General features: G+C 42.1%; 1 protein-coding gene and 1 non-coding gene across 11 annotated transcripts in view; one reads left to right on the top strand and one right to left on the bottom strand.

Annotated features, from left to right (window-relative positions):
* TMCC1 (transmembrane and coiled-coil domain family 1) overlaps positions 1 to 23,994 on the bottom strand; it is a 152,184-nt gene that overhangs the window by 52,674 nt on the left and 75,516 nt on the right. Inside the window, exon 1 of one of the 10 annotated variants that reach the window (XM_070433574.1) lies at positions 13,924 to 14,014. The exons of 7 other annotated variants lie outside the window; for them this stretch is intronic. In XM_070433574.1, the coding sequence (XP_070289675.1) occupies positions 13,924 to 13,947 (24 nt within the window). In that variant the 5' untranslated portion in view covers positions 13,948 to 14,014. Of the gene's footprint in view, positions 1 to 7,624; positions 7,815 to 13,923; positions 14,015 to 23,994 lie in introns of those variants that run through there. 2 more of the 10 variants (XM_070433575.1, XM_070433577.1) reach the window with 2 other exon arrangements.
* Positions 20,602 to 20,705, top strand: LOC138992820 (small nucleolar RNA U13). Its single transcript, XR_011468155.1, has one exon. It is a non-coding gene; the product is annotated as a small nucleolar RNA U13 (small nucleolar RNA).

The raw sequence follows: 23,994 nt of genomic DNA, 5'->3' as shown, positions 1-23,994 counted from the left end.
TCTTCCCACAAATATGTTCTGACAAAATTGCTTTTATGTTCTTATGATTTGACAAAAAATACCGTGCAAAAGATTTTAAAGTTAAAATTGGGATGACAGAATTTGTAGACCGGTAAGCCAGGGAGTTGAAAAGGAAAAAGCCCTAATTAACATTTCTAACGTAGTGCTTCGTCTTGTACATTAAAGGGAAAAGTTTAAAAAGATAAATTTGGCCCTAGCTAGTTTGGCTCAGTGGATAGAATGTTGGCCTGCAGATTGAAGGGTCCCGGGTTCGATTCTGGTCAAGGGCACATACCTGGGTTGCAGGATCGATCCCCACTAGGGGAGCATGCAGGAGGCAACTGATTAATGACTCTTTCTCATCATTGACATTTCTATCTCTCCTCTCATCCTCTCTGAAATCAATAAAAATATATTTTAAAAAATAAACAGATAAACTTGTCCATGATCAATTGATAACAGATGCTCTTTTAGTATTTCTCTGCAAACAAATTTGAGATAGGGATATTGTTAGGCATTTCATTTATTCATTTACTAGAAACTGTTTTCTCTCAGAGTGTTTTATGTTGTAATTACATTAAAAACAACGTTTCTAGCATAACCTATACTAATAATAGAGGAATATGCAAATTGTCTGGGACACTGTCACAGTAACAGTAACGATCAAACAGCAGGCTGTGTGGGGTGACAAGGCCGGCAGGGGGGGTAGTGAGGGATGACCAAATGACTGAACAGCAGGCTGCATGGGGCGACCAAGCCAGCAGGGGAGTTGGTGAGGGACAACCAAACAACTGAACAGCAGGCTGCGTGAGGTGACCAGGCCTGCAGAGGGGTTAGTGAGGGACAACCAAATGACTGAACAGCAGGCTACGTGGGGCGACCAGGCTGGTGGGGGGAGGGGGGGGGGAGGGAGCGGGGGGGGGAGGGCAGTTGGGGGCAACCAGGCTGGCAGGGGGCAGTTGGGGGAGACCAGGCCGGTGGGGGGGGGGGGGGCAGTGAGGGGCAACAAGGCCAGCGGGGGGGAGGGGGGACAGTTAGGGGCAATCAGGCAGGCAGGTGAGCAGTTAGCAGCCAGCAGTCCTGGATTGTGAGAGGGATGTCCCTGGGGTCCCGGATTGGAGAGGGTGCAGGCTGGGCTGAGGGTACCCCCCCTCCCATGCACCAATTTCGTGCACCAGGCCTCTAATATACTAATAGTAAGGCAATATTAACAATGCTTTTTTTTCTAGAATTTTAATTTCAAAATATGAGTAAGGTATCCTAATATTTTAAATGTATTGCAATGTAACAAGAGCACTGTCTGATATAGGTTCATTAAGATCCCATGAGGCAGACTCTTTCTGGTACAGTATCTAAATCACTTTAAGAGTCAGACATTTGCTAGAGAACCTAGCAAATTAAATAGCCTTTAATTTAGCTCCTGTGTTTGCTTCCTTTTTCACTGAAAATGATGTTAACAATAGTTGCATCATTTGGGGAAACAAAAGAAAAAATGAACAAATGGGACTACATCAAACTAAAAACTTTTTGCACAGCAAAGGAAACCATCAAAAAAAAAAAAAAGACACCCTACGGAATGGGAGAAGATATCTGCCAACAATACATATGATAATGGATTAATATCCAAAATATATAAAGAACTCATATAACTTAACACCAAAAAAAAAAAAAAAAAAGGGGGGGGACCCAAATAGACATTTCTCCAAAGAGGACATACAGGCCAAGAGGCATGAAAAGATGCTCAAATTACTAATCGGCAGAGAAATGCAAATTAAAATCACACCTATCCAAATAGCTATCATCAATAAATCAACAAATAACAAGTGTTGGGGAGAATATGGAAAAAAGGGAACCCTCATACACTGTTGGTGGGATTGCAAATTGGTGCAACCACTGTGGGAAATAGTATGGAGGTTCCTCAAAAAATTAAAAATAGAACTACTTTATGACCCAGTAATTCTGGGTATTTTTTCCTAAGAAATCCAAAACACTAATTCAAAAAGATATATGCATCTCTATGTTCACTGCAGCATTGTTTACAATAGCCAAGATATGGAAGCAACCTAAGTGTCCATCAAAAGATGATTGGATAAAGAAATTATGGTACATATATACAATGGAATATTACTTGACCATTAAAAAGAATGAAATCTTTACCATTTGTAACAAAATGGATGGACCTAGAGAGTATTATTCTAAATGAAATAAGTCAGAGAGAAATAGAATATATGATTTAACTTACATGTGGCATCTAAAGAACAAACAAAACATAAGCAGGCCCACAGATACAGAGAACAAACTGATGGTTGCCAAAGGGTAGGGCAGTTGGGGGACTGGTTCAAAAAGGTGAAGGGATTAAGAAGTACAAATTGGTAGTGACAAAAGAATCACAGGAATGTAATAATTATGTATGGTGCCAGGTAACTACTAGACTTAATTGGGGGGAGGGGGAGAGGGGGGAATACCAAAAATGTGTAATCACTAGGCTGTGTACCTAAACTGATATAATATTAAATGTCAACTGTGATTAAAAAACAAAAGAAATAATAGAATAGTTGCCCTTTCCATAAATCACATAAATGTGATACAGTTTAATCTCATAATGTGCTGACTTCTGCTTTTCATTTGAGAACACCACTGGATTCCAATTCTATGGCTCAAATTTTTAATTATTTTTTTCAGTTGCCTGACATCTTCAACTCTGATTAAGCATAGCAATATCTGTTTTTGTAAATAAAAAAATATTTTTAATTCTGATTGCCAAATTATTTAAGGAGGGATAGAAAAGGAAAGCATTCAATATACATTTTATATAAAATAAACTAGATTACAACATAAAACAAATAATCAGGCAATGGCATTAAAGTCTCTCTCTTCATGGCCAAAGGTTGAGTACTGACCCATGAACCAAGAGGTCACTGGTTTGATTCCTGGTCAGGGTACATGCCCAGGTTGCAGGCTCATTCCCTAGTAGGGGGTGTGCAGGAGGCAGCTGAATGATGCTTCCATTTCTCTATCCCTCTCCCTTCCCTCTCTCTCTAAAAAAATCAATGAAAACATATTTAAAAGTCTCTCTCTTCTAAAACTAAATAGTTGTAAACATTAAAAAAACAAAGACTGCAGCACTAATCAAGTAATAGAACAATGACAGATGTCTCTGGTATGCAGGCTATTGGGTTATTTGCCATTCAAGATTGTCAAAAAATGATACCTCAGTATTCACAGATGCTCACATTTCTCTACTTTAATCTTTACATTATGTAGTTTTTGTGGTACTGGCAACTCCAAGCATAGCAATGTCTTCAGCAAAGGAATTAATGAAGAGGTTGAACAGAACAAGAAGTATCTTGCAGCAAACCATCAAAGACCTGATATTTATCTAAGTTAGTATTCTTTTCACTCATTTGTTCACTTACTCAATTATGAATAACCACTTATAATTTCCCCCCAAAGATATAATTAAAAACTGGTAAAAAAAAAGACACAAAAAAACAGCCACAAAAACTCTGTTAAAGCACTGCTGAAATCTAGATACCATGTTTTCAGAGTAGCTTTCATCCACTAGTGTAATAATCCTATTAAAAAGGAAATGAGTTTAGTCTGGAATAACTTAAATTTAGAAAATCTACTTAACATTTTAGTAATTAGGGCTTCTTTTATAAAGTACTTTTTTCTGTACTTCTAACACCACTGGTCTTTAATGGTAACAATTTAGTGCTAACGAGACTGAAAATGTGTCTATTTTCCAAAGAATTAACGGGTACCTTTCTACACCTAATTTTAACATTAATTAAAAAAAACTAAACTTAAGCATCACAGTTTTACCTTAAGACTCAATGTTTCAGAAACTTTATTAGGGGTTGGGACCACCCGAACTGAGGGCCATACAAGGTCCTCACAATCATTTGGTCTGGCTTTGTCAAGGCATTAGGGGTGAATTAATTAAATGACCAAATATAGCAGGCTAATTTTTAAGTTGATAATTTTGTATGGCTTTTGAATGATGTTGTAAGCATTCAAATGGCCCTTGGCAGAAAAAAGGTCCCCTGCCCCTACTTTAGATCATCAAGTAAATGTTAAAAGTACACATATATACCATATAGTAATATCCATTTCACTGTACAATTTTTACTGATTTAAAATTCCAATTTATTGATCAGTAGGCCATAGAGATTAATCTTATGTACATTAAGATATGCTGTCACACCCGACTGGTGTGGCTCAGTGGTTGAGCATCAACCTAAGAACCAGGAGGTCACAGCTCGATTCCCAGTTGGGGCACATGCCTGAGTTGCCGGCTGAATCCCCAGTGTGGCGTGCAGGAGGCAGCCAATTTTCTCTCATCATTGATGTTTCTATCCCTCTCTCTTTTTTTCCCTTCCTCTCTGAGATCAATAAAAATATATTTTAAATAATAAAAATAAAATGTTAAAAAAGATATGCTGTCACTTAAAGATTTTGTTTCTGTAAAATTATACATAAATTAAAGATTACATATGAATAATTTATTATTATCTATAATAATAAAAGCATAATATGCTAATTAGACCAGATAGCTGAAGGACCGTCTAGATGACCTTCTGGACGAAGCTGGGGTGGCGGCTGTGAGGGCCAAGCCCCTTGCACAAATTTCATGCATCAGGCTCTAGTCCTAATATATAAAAAGCCTGGGTCCGTCACATCCACAACGACCAGAGACTGGACCTAACTCCCAGCCTTCGTGCACAGCAGGCTCTGGTGGGTGGGAACTTGTGGCAGCAGAGATGGGGACAGGGGAGGTGGGCTAGCACTCACACTCACTCACAACCGCACACACGCACAGACACACACAGCGCCCACTAGCTCACAGCCTTTTCTCCCTTTCTTTCCCTCCCTCCCAGCTTACTCTTGGAGCCTCTCTCAGAATGAGGAAACTAAACAGACTGGGCCTGAAGAGGCCTGGATGGAAAGGAGGGCTGGCAGAGGGTGGAGCGGCCCCCGCTGGCTCCACCCACTCCCAGCCGGGAAAGAGGAAGAGGGACACAGGGAGGCAGGGAGGCCTGCTGAGAAAAACAAAGAGATACAGAGGCTGGGTGAGATCAGGCTGGCAGGGGAGGGCAGTTAGGGGTGATCAGACAAGCAGAGGCAGTTGGGGGCGAGATCAGGCCGGCAGGGGAGAGCAGTTAGGGGTGATCAGGCAGGCAGGCAGCAGAGGCAGTTAGGGGTGATCAGGTAGGCAGGCAGAGAGGTTAAGGGCAATCAGGCAGGCAGGTAGAGGGATTGGGGCAATCAGGCAGAAGCAGTTAGGTGTGATCAGGCAGGCAGGCAGGCAGGCAGGCAGGCGAGTGGTTAGGAGCCAGCAATTCCAGATTGTGAGAGTGATGTCCAACTGCCACAGGGATCGGGCCTAAACTGGCAGTCAGACATCCCTGAAAGGGTCCCTGATTGGAGAGGGTGCAGGCTGGGCTGAGAGAACTCCACCCCCGTGCACGAATTTCGTGCACCGGGCCACTAATGTACACATACATATACATACATATATACACACATATATACATACATATACACAGACACATACAAACACACACATCCTATCTAATAAAAGAAAAAAAGGGTAATTAACCGTACCTCTGCTATGCTTCCCATTGGCTAATCAGGGCAATATGCAAATTAACTGCCAATGAAGATGGCGGCCGGCAGCCACGCAGCTGAAGCGAGCAGGAGGCTTGCTTGCTCCAGTGATGGAGGAAGCCAAGGTTCCCCATCTGCCGCGGCCCGGCTCTGAGCTCTGGAAGCAACAATGTTTCAATTTTAGAAGCTAAACAAACCCCAGATACCTGCTTTCAGCCAGCTGCAGCCTCAGAGCTGGGAGCATCAGTGACGGCAACAATGTTTCAATTATAGAAGGTAAATAAATCTCAGAATAAAAAAAAGAAAAAGAAAAAAAGGAGAGGCTGGGAGCTTCAGTCGCCTGCCAGCCTGAAAACAGCCCTCAGCCCCTCACCCAGACTGGCCAAGCACCCCAGTGGGGACCCCCACCCTAAAGGGGGTATGGCCAGCCTGAAAACAGCTATCAGCCCCTCACCCAGGCTGGCCAGGCACCCAAGCGGGACCCCCACCCTGATCCGGAACACCCTTCAGGGCAAACCAGTTGGCCCCCACCTGTGCACCTCGATCCTATATAGTAAAAGGGTAATATGCAAACTGACTCTAACAGCAGAAAGACTGGGAATGACTGGTCACTATGACACACACTGACCACCAGGGGGCAGACGCTCAATGCAGGAGCTGCCCTCTGGTGGTCAGTGTGCTCTCACATGGGGGAGCTCTGCTCAGCCTCTAGCCAGGCTGATGGCTGCTAGTACAGCGGTGGTGGTGGGAGCCTCTCCTGCCTCTTCAGCAGCGACTACAGCTTAGGTTTGCTCCCCACTGGCAAGTGGACATCCCTCAAGGGCTCCCGGACTGCAAGAAGGCACAGGCCGGGCTGAAGGACCCCACTCCCCCACTGAGTGCATGAATTTCGTGTACTGGGCCTCTAGTTCTTAATAAAATACAGATAAGTAAACTGACTTTTTATTATCTCAGAATAAGCAAAGGTGTGCCAGAATTTTAAAACCCAAGATTATAGAAACAACAGGAAAAAAAAGGTACAGATAAGAGACACAAATCTGTTAACAAAGTTAGCATTTAAATGATCAACCATAAGGGATGAGAGTAATTTAACATCAAACTTCAGAGTGAAAAATCTGTTTGGATCTTAAATCCAATGTCTCAACAGCAAACAATATTAGTGTACATTAACTTCAGTAACAGAAACTATAAAGAATCTACTTCGCTTTAGCATTAGTCTCTTAGAAATACCTATGTATCATTTATAAAATCAACTCAAAAAAGCATGGTAAAATCAAGCTTTAGGCTGTTTTCCACTCAAAGATATGGGTGAAATGTGAAAATGGTGCTGTGTTGCATAAAGCTGGATCATCCTCCTATCCAGTTGTATTTCAGGGACCTGTTCTGCTATCCTAGAGACATGAACTTAGCACTAAGATATGTACATACCGGTTTACAATTCAGAAATTTGCCTAGTCTTAGGTAAAAAATACACTGAAAACAAGTAGCTCGGTGGTAATAACCTTTTTTAATGCGAGTAATATTTCAAATGGCTCTAATCCAGATACTTATTTGTTATGCATACCTGGCACCTTCAAATTTAACCCAAGCTATTCCAAGCTGCAAAAAGCAAGCCAAACTCTTTTGTTCACTGAAGAAAACACTTATTTTCTGATAACTATTTAGCCTGAGGACAACATTGACTGCACTGAAGCAGCCCATCATACAAGAGTCGGGACACTCCAGTGTGATCTGAGCATTCCCACACAGCTAAAGAGCACTCTGTCCTTTCTGCCCAAATAGCCATGGGTAAAATGAACTACTAGGAAACACGTAACATGCTTCTCGATTATTGCAACTTCACACAAGTCAGTCCAAAAATAGCAAAATGCCGTGGCTGAAATTAACTGCTGAAAAATGCTAAGTTCCAGCAGCTCAAAGCATTTCCTGTGTCTGTATATTCAACCAGCCCCCACTTAAAGCTATAGAATTGTAAAATTAAGGATAGATTTTTAAAAAAGAGACAGATACACACACATATACAACATACGGTTTCCGAGGAGAGTGAGGGTTCCATGCTTGTGAAGGAGGAGGAGGTGGAATATGCCAAATAACCCTCAGGTTTCTCCCAGATTTGAACATGCTGTACCGTGGCATGAGGTCAGCAGAGACTGACTCCAGCCCTGTAAGGCTGAATTCTACCCTGACAAAGCAGTATCACTGTAATATGAAGCAGGAGGATCCAGGGCATGTTGGCCGCTGTACAGAGTGGCTGTTCTAGAAAGTAATGGCAATTCCAAAACAAGAGATCTCTGCTGTCACATGAGATAATCTTCAGCCCAGTTAAGCAATAAGCACCAAAAATACTTTGAATCCCAAACATAGGCAGCACAAAATATTAAAAGTTAGGAAAGAACTTTTCTCCCTGAACATATTTTGTGTCTGGAGGAAAAAAATTTGAAGAACTATTGGTTAATTCGATTTGTATCATATATAATATACCGATTCTAATCTGAGACAAGACACAGTCTTCCGGACGTTGTGACCTAGCTAAAGAATCCCTTCTCTGTGTTTTTACCATGGAGTAGGGAGAATGTTCTGAAAAAATATTTTTGGTAACAGATATATCCCAGAAATGAAGATATGGCAAATAATCTCATTTCTCACATGTACCCAAAAGGCAAAGGTTGTTACAAACCTAATGCACATTATTGTTTCTTTTTAGGTCATCAAGAAAGTATACAAGTACACTATTAGAAATTCTTCCTTGAATAAGGGAAAAAATAAAAATATCTTAAAAAGGAAAAGGAGCCAGAACATGAAATTTCTGTCAAGAGAAAACAGTGCAATGTAGATAATCCTTGACATTTGTGTTTCCCTTACATTATGAAAGTTCAACTTCAGACCAAAAATGACCCAATCTTTTTTTATTTTATTTATTTTTGTTGTTATTACCCACTGGATACTATTTTTTCCATTGATATTTAGAAAGAGTGGAAGGGAGGGAAGGAGGAAGGGAGAGAAAGAGGGGGAGGGAGAGAGGGAGGGAAAGAAACATTGATGTGAGAGAGACACCTGTGATGGAAGCTGCGACCCTTTGGTGTATGGTGCATGGGCCGAGGCTCTAACCACTTAAGCCACACCAGCCACGGCTCCAATCTTTTTAACACATAAAACTTAGCCAGGTAACAGCAGTAAACACAGGACATGGAAATGAACAAAAACTGCATGACAGCACAAACAGGAAGGTAAATTTGTAATAAGTTCTTTAATAGTTCAGTATTAACACAGATTGAATGAAGTTAAAATTTTAAATGAACAGAAAATTTATCCTGTCATACAAATGCTTAAAAAAAAAATCTGTCAAAGCTCTCTGTTACTTACATGAAAAAATCCAAACAGCTATGTCACACAAAGAAAGTGATAATTAGGTCTCTGCCCACTATTCCCATTCCATCTCCCCTGTCTTCCAATTGTACTACTCATTATTGCCATTTTACATGCAGAGAAATAGAATAGAGAGGTAAGTAACTTAGCCAGTTATATGGCTACTTGGCAGGGCTGGGATTTAAAGCCACACCGACTCTACACACAATAAGAGCTCAATCTTTAAAGAATCAGTGGAGACAGAACAGGAGCACTATAATGATGTTCAGAAAAACGAGGAAAAGTAGATGACTCTGCATTGGAGAATAGCTTCAAAGTTAGAGGTAGAACTTGAACTGAGCTGTTTATTCAAATATTTAAGGCACTGTTCTGGGCTCTAGAGCAACATCAGAGAACAGATTATGCCTACATCATACATGCGGAAGACAGCCAATAAACAAATACAACAGATATATAATATATTCATTAATGATAAGTGCTATGAAGAAAAATAAAGCAGAATAAAAGAGACAGAGGATGATGGGACCTCTCTGATAAAATAACATCTGAGCAGAGATCTGAATATAACCATATGGATATCTGGGAAAGGGAGTTCCAGGGAGAGATATCAAGTTTAAGGGCCCTGAGATAGGAATGGGTTTGGTGTGCACAAGATATGCCAAGGAGGTTGAATGAACAAGGGAGGAGAAGACAAAAAATAAGGACAGAGAGGTTTGTTTGTGGGAGGCAGGTCAAACTTATATAGGACATTGTAGGTACCATAAGAAAGTCACTGGCAGTCTTGAGCAGAGTAGGAATAGGCTCTGATTTAGATTTTAACAGGATCACTGTGAGTAAAGAACAGACAACCCTGGAGTGAATAAGGGACACGGTAGGTGTATGAAGAGAACTTTTGAGGCTATTACAGTAGTCCATGCAAGATAGTGGACAACAAGTGCCTAATACATGTTATCTGACATATATTGAGGAAGCAAAAAAAGGGTCTGTTAATACATCATATAAGTGAGGTGGAGAGAAATAAGAAATAAGCAAATAAAAGAAAGGCTTTTCATTTACAAGATACACTAGCTTTAATTTTATAAATATTAATTCGCTGCTAGATTTAAAAAGGAGATACACATCCTATATAATAAAAGGCTGATATGCAAATTGACCAAACAGTGGAATGACCGGTTGCTATGACACGCACTGACCACCAGGGGGCAGATGCTCAACACAGGAGCTGCCCCCTGGTAGTCAGTGAGCTCCCATAGGGGAAAACACTGCTCAGACAGAAGCCGGGCTCACAGCTGGTGAGCGCAGTGGCAGTGGCAGGAGCCTCTCCCACCTCCATGGCAATCAGACATCCCCCGAGGGCTTCCGGACTACGAGAGGACACAGGCCAGGCTGAGGGACCCTTCTGAGTGCATGAATTTCATGCACTGGGCCTCTAATAATATGATAATTTGTCAAATTCCAAATTTCTGATAAAGGTTTTTGAGACCTATATTTGCCTCCAAACACCTAATAGGTAATCTTACAATTCCTAATACAATTTTCCCATTCTTTAAGATTCTTACTTAGCCCGGCCGGTGTGGATTAGTTGTTGAGTATTGACCTATGAACCAGAAGTTCATGGTTTGATTCCCAGTCATGGCATATGCCCAGGTTGTGGGCTTGATCCCTAGTGTGGGGCGTGCAGGAGGTAGCTGATCAATGATTCTCACTCATCATTGATGTTTCTATCTCTCTCTCCCTCTCCTTTTTTCTCTGAAATCAATAAAAAAATATTCTTTAAAAAAGAATTTAAAGACTAGAGGACCAATGCACGAAATTCGTGCATGGGTAGGGTCCCTAAGCCTGGCTGGTGATCAGGGCCCATTGGGGCCTTCCGGCTGCTGGCAGGGGCCTTCCTTCATTCCGCACCACCCCCTGGTGGTCAGTGCACGTCATAGCAAGTGATCGAACTCCCGGTCTCCCAGTTGAACTCCCGAGGGGACACTTTGCATATTAGCCATATATATATATATATATATATATTTTACAGCATCTTATTTGTCTTTAAGTCTAGGAAACAAATAGAAAAAAAAATGTTACTGAATAGTTTCAAAACAGGTAGTTTTTAAATACTAGATATGCAGTTTCCCATATTTAATAACTTTTGCTTTAGGTCATTTCATCAGGGCCTCTGAAAGAATAATTTACTTTGAACACAAATTTTTGTGTTGATATCTAGACTATCAAAAGAAATTTTGATTGGTTTTATGATACACAGGGAATATTAGTGTCTTTTTTTTTTTTTTTTTTAAATATTTTATTGATTTTTTATAGAGAAGAAGGGAGAGGGATAGAGAGTTAGAAACATTGATGAGAGAGATCGATCAGCTGCCTCCTGCACGCCCCCTACTGGGGATTGCCCGCAACCAAGGTACATGCCCTTGACCGGAATCGAACCCGGGACCCTTCAGTCCGCAGGCCGATGCTCTATCCACTGAGCCAAACCGGTTTGGCTAGTGTCTTTTTTTTTTTAAATCCTCACCAGAGAATATTTTTCCCATTGATTTTTAGAGAGTGGAAGAGAGGGAAAGACAGTGAGAAATATCGATGTGAGAGAAACACATCGATTGGTTGCCTCCTGCACGAGCCCTGACCAGGGCTCAGTCCAGGGAGGAGCCTGCAACTGAGGTATGTGTCCTGAACCGGAATCGAACCCGGGACCCTTCAGTCCAAAGCCGACGCTCTATCCACTGAGCCAAACCAGGTAGGGCAGTAGTTTTTGTCTTTTATCATTTTGCTAGAAAGTTATCAATTTTATTAATCTTTTCTATAAATCTATTGTTTTTCTCTATTTTAGATTTCATTGACTGCTCTTATCTTTATTATTTCCTTTTTCCTGCTTGCTTTGGATTTTACTCTTCTTTTTTAGTTTGTTAAGACTGATGCTTATATAATCGAATTGACAAGTTTCTCCTTTTCCAATATAAGAATTCAGTGTTACAAATTTCCTTCTAAGTACTACTTTAGCATCCTCAAAATTTTGATATAATGTATTTTCATATCAAAATATTTTCTAATTTCCCTTGAAACTTCCTCTTTGACCCATGGATTATTTTAAAGTATGTTGTTTAGTCCTAGCAGGTTTTGCTCAGTGGTTTGAACGTTGGCCCAAGGCCTGAAGGGTCTCGGTTCGATTCTGGGCAAGGGCACACACTTTGGTTGCAGGCCTGATGTGTCTATCTTACACTGATGTTTCTTTCTCTCTGTCTCTCCCCCTCCCTTCTACGTTCTCTAAAAAAAAAAAAAAAAAAATCAATGGAAAAAATATCCTCAGGTGAGGATTAACAAAACAAAAAATAAATAAAAAATGTACACTGTTTAATTTCTAATGTCTGGATATTTTCCTGTTATCTTTATGTTACTATTTCCTAATCTAACTCTCCTATGGTCCAAGAACATAATTTATTTCAATGCTTTTAAATTTATTTGGGGTTGATTTTACAACCCATGTTATGGCCTATCTTGATGACTATTTCATGGATACTTGAAAATAATATGTATTGTGATGTTGTTGAAGTGTTCCATTTAAAAAATCCAGTTGGTAGAAGGTGCTGTTAGTTCTATATCCTTGTTGATTTTCTGCCTACTAGGTTCTATAGATCAAGAAAGGGGTGTTGAAGTCTATAATTATGGATTTATTTCTCTTTTCAGCTTTGTCCATTTTTCTTCCAGTATTCTGAAGATCTACTGTTAAGAAAACATTTAATATATTTTAAGAGTTTTTGCCATGGTGACGTGGCTCAGTTGGTTGGGTGTCATCCCATGCACTGAAATGTTGCCGTTCGATTCCTGGGCAGGGTACATGCCAGGGTTTGGGGCTCGATCCCCTGTAGCTGGTGTGCAGGAGGCAGCTGATCGATGTTTCACTTTCACATCAATGTTTCTCTCTCTCTCCCCCTCTCCCTTCTACTCTCTCTTTTTTTAAAAAATGGGGGATAAAAGAATCATATGTTTGGTTCCTTCTTTTCCTATTTATTAAATTATACATGTACACACATGTGCATGCAAAATTAGCACACAGCATTACCTTTCTCTCGATGTTTCTCAACCCAACTGTCCTTTCTTCTGAAACCCAGTTCTGCCATTTCTGAGAAGCAGACAGTATAAAAAAAACAGCTCAGGCCTTTGTAACTTCTGATACTCTTACTTCATTTTCAAGTACTTCAGACTACCTCACATAAAGCATGGGCTCAATATACAGAGTAGGGCAAAAGTTGATTTATAGTTGTTCATATGGAAAATAATACAATAATAATCCAGGAATAAACTCTGTTTCACATACTCACGACTGTAAATCTACCTTTGTCCCATCCTGTATATTAGTTACCTTTCCTATACATATTTTTATCACAGATATATTCTCACAGACACCAATCATCATGGGTTTCTATGCAGAAACTGAAAGTTTGCAAATCATAACTAGAGATCAAAGTTCTTTGCTTCCCTTGTGCCAGGTGACGATATCTCCAACAGCTAAACACCATCAAAAAGAAGCATGTCTGCTGTTTAATAATTTAGTAACAGCAGCAAGATAAGAACTGAAGCTTGAACTTTGTACCTGTCATTAGGAAGATAATGGCACAAGATATATCAAAGAATAAAAATTGGTCTGCTCCTTTCTTGTACTCTTTTCCTGGTCTACTGGTTTTATATTCCCAAATAATGTTTCTCAACTTGACCATGGAAAGGATAAGAAGAGTGCAGAGGCTGAGAGATCAGAACTATGAAGTATTCAAAAGATGCTGAGCTACATGACACTTAGAAATTAACCACGGTCATCTTATTGGTGAGATGAAAAGGGTCTTCAAAGGATATGAATAAGAGAATTCTTAGAAATGACTGCCTCATGATTCAAGGCAAAGTCTACTCACTTCCACAAGTTCTAGCATTATTTTGGCCTCTTGCACTTACCTCTGCTTTCCATCTTGACTTCATTACCTCACTGGTGTTCTGTCTTCCCCTACCTTCTGAACAAAAATTTCCAAGATTCCAGCAGACACAAGGATAAACTCGTATACAGCTGTGCTTCATAACAGCTAGCTCTTTCTGGGACTTACACGTTAATCGACTGGGATATACCTTTGACCTTAACGTATGACACTGTTCCACCTCACCTGTGAGATCACCAATCTTAGGACTAGTTAGCCCTTTGGAATTACATTTTAAGCTTATATATGTCTAACTTAAATCTCATTGGTGCTACCCTATTCCCTCCCCACCTCCTCCTTCACACATTAGGATCTTTCAAGCCAAAGTTAGGGTGATACAAAGAAATCATGCAGAACTGGATTAGAATAACTGCTCTATTGATTTTTGACTGTACAACTTTCATAATCACTGAACATCAGTTTGATTTTTGACTGTACAACTTTCATAATCACTGAACATCAGTTTCTTCACTATCAAAATAAGGATATAACACACCTTGCAGAACTCTTTTGAGCACAGACACACAAACTATCAGCTGCTCCTACTAACTACACTGAACTTCCAAATTTCAAACATAATAATCCCTTCTCTGTATATGATTATTTCATAAGTTTTCAAAGTAATTAACTTGACATCAGTTCCATTTTACAAGAGAGGAGACTGAAGCTTACACAAAGTCCTGAATATGGTAGCGCTTCAGTAAATGTCAAAATACTATTCTGAAGGGTAAGTGACGTAGTCAAGGTTACACACCTAGTATAGATTAGGATCAGAACCAAGGAATTCTGACTCTCCAATAACAATCTTTCCGGTACTTTGCCATTCAGGTCATTGCCTATACCAGTGGTCAGCAAACTGTGGCTTGCGAGCCACATGGGGCTCTTTGGCCCCTTGAGTGTGGCTCTTCCACAAAATACCACATGCGTGCGCGCATGTACAGTGTGATTGAAACTTCGTGGCCCATGCGCAGAAGTCAGTATTTTGTGGAAGAGCCACACTCAAGGGGCCAAAGAGCTGCATGTGGCTCGCGAGCCGCAGTTTGCCGACCACTGGCCTATACTGTGTTTCTGTGTTTATTTGAAGAAAATCCTATATAATAAAACCCTAATATGCAAATAGACCAAATGGCAGAACGACCGGTCGCTATGACACGCACTGATCACCAGGGGGCAGATGCTCAACATAGGAGCTGCCCCCAGCCGGGAGGCAACCATTGGTGTGATCAGGGGGTGGGGTCAGCCAGTGGGCGGTACCAGGCCGCCAGCCAAGGTGGGTGCCAGTGGGCCCCCCCCCCAATCACCCTGCCTGCCGATCGCACCACAGATTGCCCTGATCACTGGCCAGGCCTAGGGACCCTACCCTATATATTGGGAACAGTCTCTTAGATTTAAAAATTAAAACCTGGCAAGGCTACTCTAACACTGAAAAAACAGGATGATGCAGAGATGACATGCATGGACTCTGGCTTGCACATTTTGTGGTCAGCCCTGATTCTGACACTTATAACTGTGTGACAAAGCCAATTACTTAACTTCTCTCTGCTTCAGTTTTTCTACCCATAAGATGGGGGAAATGGTACTACTGCCTCAGAAGGAACATGTTATGTACTACTTTTTATAATCAGGACAAAAAAATATAGCTGCTTATACAAGAGCAAGATGCCTTTCACCTGTATGAAAAGTATGGTCACTGGTGCATGCAGCATCCCAGATTGTGAGAGGGATGTCTGACTGCTGGGCCCAACATCCCCTGAGGGGTCCCGGATTGCAAGAGGGCGCAGGCCAGGCTGAGGTACCCTCTGCCACCCGTGCATGAATTTCATGCACCGGGCCTCTAGTAAAATTATAACATATTTTTCACACACTATCTCAACCACTTTTCTTTTTTATATTTGTTGTTGTTAATCCTCACCCGAGGATATTTTTTCCATTGGTTTTTTAGAGAGAGGGAGTGAGGGAGGGGAGGAGGGAAAGAGGGAGGGAGGGGAGGAGAAAGAGAGCGAGAGAGAGAGAGAGAGAGAGAGAGTGAGAGAAAGATAGATTTGATAAGACACATACTTATTGGTTACCTCAGGGCTGGGGATTGAACCTGCAACCCAGGTATGTGTCCTTGACCGGGAATTGAAACTGTGATCCTTCCTTCAGTGCAAGGGCTGATGCTCTAACCACTGACAAACAACTAGCCAGGGCTTTATTTTTTTAATCCTCACCAGAGGACATGCTTAGAGAAAGTGGGGGGGGGGGGGGGGGGGGGGGGGCAGACAGAGGGACAGAGGCAAAGAAAGAGAGACAAAAACATCAATGTAAGAAAGAATCAATCGGCTGACTGCCTGCCTTCTGTATGCAAACTGCAACCCAGGTAATGTGTCATGTATATTCCTGGGAATATACAGGACAATGGACCAACCAACTGAGCCACTCTGGCTCTCTTTATTTTATAAATTTACAGCAATTTTTGCATATTAAACTTCTCTCAGAGTTTCTCTATTCACTCATCCTATTCACTGAAGATTCCATGACTTAATTCAACAGAAGAGGTTGAGATCATCAGGCCATTTCAAGATAGGCATCTACCACTACAACTTCACTCTCTAATTCCATATTGTAATTCCTTCTCAGCAGATGTTTCATCTATTACTTATGATTTCCAACTTTCAGCCTCAGGAAAAGGACTCTTGGATCTAAGTATCTTGACCTCACACTCTTTACCTGCATAATTTCCCTAGAATGCTTTCATTTCTGTCATTTATATCTCTCATTTGGCAACAATGGTTAAGGCCCTGCCAGGATACTCAGCTGGTTGGAGCATCATCTGTACACCCTAAGGTTGCAGGCTTGATTCCCAGTCAGGGCACATACCTAAGTTGTGGGTTCTATTCCCAGTTGGGATGCGTACGGGAAACAATGGATAGATGTTCTTTTTTTCTCTTCCTTTTTCTCTTTCTCTGTCTCCCCAACCCCCACCTTTCTTCTCTCTAAGCAAGTCCTCTACTGAGAATAAAAATATAAACAAATACATAAATAAAAAACATCATTATTCTTTAGTGAGGATTACAAAAACAACAACAGTGGTTAAGAATCATTTTCTTTGCCAAGACAACTCAATGGAGAAAAGAGTAGTCTTTTCAACAAATGGTAGTGAGAGACGTGGCTATTAACATGCAAAAGAATGAAGCTGCCCCTTCCTCGCACCATATACAAAAATTAACTCAAAATTAATCATCCTGTACACCAAAAGATGGTGGATTCAATTTACAGTCAGGGCACATACCTGGCTGCCTTACAGGAAGCATCTGATATCTCTCTCTTCTCTCTCTCCTTTCTCTCTCCCCCGCCCCCCGCCCCCCCCCTCTAAAATCAATGAAAACCATATCCTCAGGTGAGGATTTTTTTTTTTTAAAAGAATCAAGCATCTAAATATAAAAGCTAAAACTATAAAACTTTTAGAACACGGGTTTTCTTTGTTACCTTGGATTTAATCAATGGTTTCTTAGATATACCAGTAACACCAAAAGCATAATCACTTCAAAGAACACAAGAAAGTGAAAAGTGCCAAACCGGTTTGGCTCAGTGGGTAGAGCATCAGCCTGTGGACTCAAGGGTCCCAGGTTCGATTCCGGTCAAGGGCATGTACCTTGGTTGCGGGCACATCCCCACTGGGGGGCGTGCAGGAGGCAGCTGGTCGATCTCTCTCATCAATGTTTCTAGCTTTCTATCCCTCTCCCTTCTTCTCTGTAAAAAATCAATAATATATATATATATATATATATATATATATATATATATATATATATATAAAAGAAAGTGAAAAGAAAACCCAAAGAATGGGAAAAACTTTTGCAAATAATTTATCTTGTAAGGTATCTGTACAGAGAATATGTAAAGAACTGTTACAACTTAATATTAAAAAGAAAAGCCAATTTTAAAATGGGCAAAGGACCTGAATAGACATTTCTCAAAAGAAGATATATCAATGGCCAATAAGCACATGAAGAGATGCTCAATATCATTAGCCATTAGGGAAATGCAATTCAAAAGCACAATGAGATACCACTTCACACCCACTAGGGTGGCCGTAATACAAAAAACAGATAATAAAAAGAGTTGTTGAGAATGTGTAGAAAATGGAACCTTCTGGACTGCTGGTAGGAATGTAAAATGATGCAGTCCCTTTGGTAAATGGTCTGGCAGGTCCTCAAATGATTACTGTTAGGTCTGATCAAATAATTGAATCGATATCCCCTCCCCTGGGAACTGACTTTTAGGCCACTTCACAATGGACATTCTACTTGCTTAGACCACATTCCACTTGCTAAGACCATTATCTCTCCTCTTCCGGATTTCCCAGAATCCGGACCTGCATAGAGAATTCTTCACCCAGAAAAAGCCCGTGTAGAGTCTTTTAAAAACCTCTGACTCCCATCTTTGAGTGCTGACGCCATATTGGGGCTCAGCCCATCTGGTATCCAGATGACCTAATAAATTCATAATTCTTTACCCCTTCTGGCCTCGTGCGTTCCTTCTTCAGTGATTATACATAAAGTTACCATATTATCCAGCAATTCCACTCATAGGTCCATACCAAAGAGAAATGAAGACACATGTCCACACAAAAACTTGTGCACAGATAAACACAACAACAACATTATTCATAATATCAAAAAGTGGAACAACTCATAGGTCCATCACTTGATGAGTAGTTAAATAAAATATAATATATCCATACAATGAAATATTACTTGGCAATAAGGGAATACTGACATCTACAATACCAATGAATCTTGGCATTCGTAAGGTTCTGTGATTGGAGAATACAAAGATGACTGTGTTGTTGAAAAGCTTCATAGAAACTAATGCCTAATGTAAAACAAATGTAGTCTTTAAAGGATTTAGCACAATTCCTGGCACAAAATGAGCAATCAACAAATGTTAGCCACTATTACCAAAAAAATCCAATGGTAATTTAGATGACATAACATTGTTCACTAAACAATTCTTACGATAAATGCTTTTTTAAAACAGCTTTATTGAGATACTAGAGGCCCGGTGCACAAAAATTTGTGCACTCGGGGTGCAGGGGGTTCCCCAGCCCGGCCTGTGCCCTCTCACAGTCTGGGACCCCTCGGGAGATAACGACCTGCTGGCTTAGGCCTGCTCCCGGGTGGCAGAAGGCAGGCCCAATCCCTAGGTGCAGCCCCTGGTCAGGCTCAGAGCAGGGCCGATTGGGGAGTTGGGGCGCCGCCCCGTCATGCACAGAGCAGGGCGGATCGGGAGGTTGCAATGCCACCCTCAGTCACGCTCAGGATAGACTGATTGGGGGGTTGGGGCACTGCCCCCTGTTACACTCAAGGCAGGGTCAATGGGGAGGTTGCGGCGCCACCCCCTGTCACGCACAGAGCAGGGCCGATCAGGGGGTCGAGGCGCTGCCCCCTGTCACTCACAGAGCAGGGTCCATTAGGGGGGTTGGGGCGCTGCCCCCTGTCACTCATAGAGCAGGGCCCATCAGGGGGTTGAGGAGCTCCCCGCTGTCACTCACAGAGTAGGGCCGATAGGGGAGCTGGGACACCGCCCCCTGTCACACACAGAGCAGGGAAGATCAGGGGGTTGGGGCCCTGCACCCTGTCACACTCAGGGCAGGGCCAATGGGGAGGTTATGGCTCTACCCTGTTACACACAGAGCAAGGCCCGTGGAGGGGGATTGGGGCGCCCGCCACCCTCTATTACCCACAGAACAGGGCCGATCAGGGGGTTGGGGCGCCACCACTGTCACACTCAGGGCAGGGCCGATGGAGAGGTTATGGTTCTACCCTGTCACACACAGAGCAGGGCCGATCAGGGGGTTGGTGCGCTGCGCCCTGTCACACACAGAGCCGCAGGGCAATCGGGGGATTGGGGAGCTCCCCCCTATCAGGCACAGAGCAGGGCTGATCAGGAGGTTTGGGCGCTGCCCCCTGTCACGCTGATCCCGGGAGCCTTGCTGCTCCGCTGATCCCAGTGCCGGGAGGCATATTACCCTTTTACTATATAGGATAGAGGCCTGGTGCATGGGTGGGGGCCGGCTGGTTTGCCCTGAAGGGTGTCCTGGATCAGGGTGGGGGGTCCCCACTGGGGTGCCTGGCCAGGCTGGCTGAGGGGCTAAGGGCTGTTTTCCCGCTGGCAGTTGACTAAAAGCTCCCAACTGCTCCTTGTTTTCTTTTTTTTTTAATTCTGGGCCAGCTTTAGCTCTGAGGCCTCGCTGCTGAAAACATGGATACAATGTTGCGGTCTGGGGCTGACTGAAAGCCGGTTTTGTTTAGCTTCTTATTTGCAACATAGTAATAGTTGCTTAGAGTTGCAGTTGAGAGGCCGGCAAGTGAGGCGGGGAACGTTGGAGTCTGCAGTTCCTGGAGGAAGCAAACCTCCCTGCTCGCTTCAGTGCATGGCTGCCGGCCGCCATCTTGGCTGACAGTTAATTTGCATAAGGATACGCTGATTAGCCAATGGGAAGGGTAGCGGTCGTACGCCAATTACCATGTTTCTCTTTTATTAGTGTAGATAATTCACACATCATATAGTTCACCTGTTTAAAAGGGTAAAATTCAATAGTTTTTAGTCTAGTCAGAGAAATGTGCAACCATTACCACAATCAACATTTTCATCATCTCAAAAAGAAACATTGTAGATCCTTTTGTAGTTCACGAGCATGATGATTGGGTGTTCACGCTACTGTGTGAGATGTGCAGCCCACAAACCCTGTTACACCTTTGGCACATGACCCACCTGTTATGTGGGGGGGGGGCAGGGGGGGAGAGAAGAACTTTGTACCCCATAGCCATTGTCCTTCTATCCCCCACCCCCCAACCCCACCCTTACCTTCCTGGCCCTAAGTAATCACTAATCTACAGACTTACCTATTTTGGACACTTCCAAAATAAATGGAACCATATAATATGTGGTCTTTTGTGATCAGTTCTCCCTCAGAAACAGGCTTGAAAATATTTGATGACAAAATAGAAATATTTTTTTTTTTTAAATATATTTTATTGATTTTTTTTTTTTTGGAGAGGAAGGGAGAGAGATAGAGAGTTAGAAACATCGATGAGTGAGAAACATCGATCAGCTGCCTCCTGCACATCTCCCACTGGGGATGTGCCCGCAACCCAGGTACATGCCCTTGACCGGAATCGAACCTGGGACCTTTCAGTCCGCAGGCCGACGCTCTATCCACTGAGCCAAACCGGTTTCGGCCAAAATAGAAATATTAAAGTCACCACATCCAAACAACTTTTGAAAATCAATTTTTAAAATGCCCACATATTTAGATAAGGACTTGAATGTATCCATGAGTTTATTATAAAACAAAAACTAGTTTAATGAGAAGAGCCTAGTGAGAAAGAAATGATTTAAGCAACACAATCTAGATATAAACTTTGTTTATATTTATCATAAATCCCACTGATTAGATGTTTCTTTCTCCCTCCTACTGTCATCTGCCAGGAGAAAGTTAACTGTCCATTTATTTTTATAGCTCATGAATAAGATTTTTTTCTACTTTTTTATTGATTTCAGAGAGGAAGGGAGGGGGAGAGAGAGATAGAAACATCAATGATAAGAGAGAATCATTGATCAACTGCTTCCTGCATGCCCCCTACGGGGGATCAAGCCTGCAACCTGGGCATGTGCCCTTGACTGGAATCCAACCCAGGACTTTTCAGTTACAGGCCGATGCTCTATCCACTGAGCCAAACCAGGTAGGGCTCATGAATAAGATTTGAGAACTAAATTGCAATGAAAAACATGAGTCTGGTTTAAGACTTTATGCTGGAGTCCCAAATGAAATTTATTTACCCTGTAGGGAAAATATAACACTGTTATTTATTTCGTTCAAAGTATTTCTAGTCTCACATTTAGAAGAGCCAGGCAAGCAAGGATTTATTAGTAAAATAAAGGGTTATATTATGTAATCTTGTTTTAAGCCAGGAAGTGCTTTTTTTATTGATTTCAGAGAGGAAGGGAGAGGGAGAGAGAGATAGAAACATCAATTATGAGAGAGGATCATTGATCGGCTGCCTCCTGTACGCCTCCCACTGGGGATCAAGCCCACAAACCAGGCATGTGCCCTTGACTGGAATCGAACCTGAGACAACTTCAGTCTGAAAGCTGACACTTTATCCACTGAGCAAAACCAGCTAGGGCTGGCCTTGACTATTTAAAAGTACTTGATAGTTGTAAAATGTGCTCTGGAATACTACCTTGTGTTTAAGAGTTTTAAATGCCATTCCAAACTTACTCACATCTATTGTTTACTTGTTTCTTTGAGATGAGAAGAGTAAATATTATGTCATTTTAAAATTTAGGAACTGAAACACAGAGAAATATTGTCTAAAATCACACAGAATAGGAAAACTCTGGGTTTCTACTACTGGGTTCTTTTCATTACATCAAAATTTGGAATTAATTTGGAAATGAGGATACCTATAATTCAAGAACCAGAATGGGGTTGCCAATTTATTGCCATTTCTGACTTTTAGACTTGTCTGATATCTATGAGAGAAGAAAATATTAACAGACATTCAACAAATATTTACTCGGTGTCTACTAAGTGGCAAGTTTTATCAGACATAAGATTACACTGCAGTAGTAGGTAGGCTGGATTAGAAGTAGCCGGAGGTAAGAATGGTGGCAGTAGGTAGTATGGGAAACTGGAAGAAAGTAGACAAGATTAGCCACTTTTTAAATTATTCTTTTTTTTATATATTTTATTGATTTTTTACAGAGAGGAAGGGAGAGAGATAGAGAGTTAGAAACATCGATGAGAGAGAAACATCGATCAGCTGCCTCCTGCACATCTCCTACTGGGGATGTGCCCGCAACCCAGGTACATGCCCTTGACCGGAATCGAACATGGGACCTTTCAGTCCGCAGGCCGACGCTCTATCCACTGAGCCAAACCGGTTTCGGCTAAATTATTCTTTATATTCAAATTCATCCATGAAACAAACATTTATTTAGCGCTTACCAGGTACCAGACACTATTCTATGTTCTTGGATATATAAATTAGCAAAATAGATAAACATCCTTTTCATAAGGTTTACACAGGGGCAGGTGCAGGGGGCAAAAAAGTAATTAAAATATGTAGTATATTAGATGATGATAAAAACATTGGAGGGGAGAAAGAAAAGAAACTGAGAAGGGAGATAATGGATGCTGGGGGGTGGGGAGAGTGTGTGTATAGGAAGTGGTTTTGCTATTTTAATAAAGTATACAGTCATTCAAAGCTTTGCTCTAAAGGTGACCCCTGAGCTGAGACCTAAAGGATATATGAGAGCAATCCATGCAGACACTTGGAGATAAAGGCAGAGGAAAAACAAATGCAAAAGACCTGAGGCAGAACTGTGATGCACTTGAAAAACAGCAAGGAAGGGGCCCAGTCTGAGTGGTATAATAAAGAAAAGAGTAGTAATAAATAGATACTGTATTTATCTTTCTACACAATCTACTACCTCCATTTACCATGTTCTAACTTTTCTCCAAGTTAGAATATATGAACTTTATATTATACTAGAGGCCCGGTGCACAAAAATTTGTGCACTGGCGGTGGGGGGGGGGGGGGTCCCTCAGCCCCACTTGTGCCTTCTCACAGTCTGGGACCCCTCGGGAGATAACGACCTGCTGGCTTAGGCCCACTCCCGGGTGGCAGAGGGCAGACCCAATCCCTAGGTGCAGCCCCTGGTCGGGCTCAGAGCAGGGCCAATTGGGGAGTTGGGGCACTGACCCGTCATGCACAGAGCAGGGCAGATCAGGAGGTTGCGATGCCACCCTCAGTCACACTCATGGTAGGGCCGATTGGGGGGTTAGGGAGCTGCCCCCTGTCACACTCAAGGCAGGGTCGATGGGGAGGTTGCGGCGCCACCCCGTCACGCACAGAGCAGGGCAGATCAGGGGGTTGGGGCACTCCCTCCTGTCACACTCAGGGCAGGGCCGATGGGGAGGTTGCGGCTCCACCCCATCACACACAGAGCAGGGCCCATTGTGGGGGGGGGGGGGGTTGGGGCACTGCACCCTGTCACACAC

Source organism: Myotis yumanensis, unplaced genomic scaffold (assembly GCF_028538775.1).
Source record: "Myotis yumanensis isolate MYYU_CA2020_CCGP unplaced genomic scaffold, mMyoYum1.0.hap1 SCAF_14, whole genome shotgun sequence".
In the NCBI taxonomy this organism is placed as follows: domain Eukaryota; kingdom Metazoa; phylum Chordata; class Mammalia; order Chiroptera; family Vespertilionidae; genus Myotis; species Myotis yumanensis.
The sequence above is the reverse complement of the archived record's forward strand: the minus strand, read 5'-3'. Positions and strand labels throughout refer to the sequence as shown.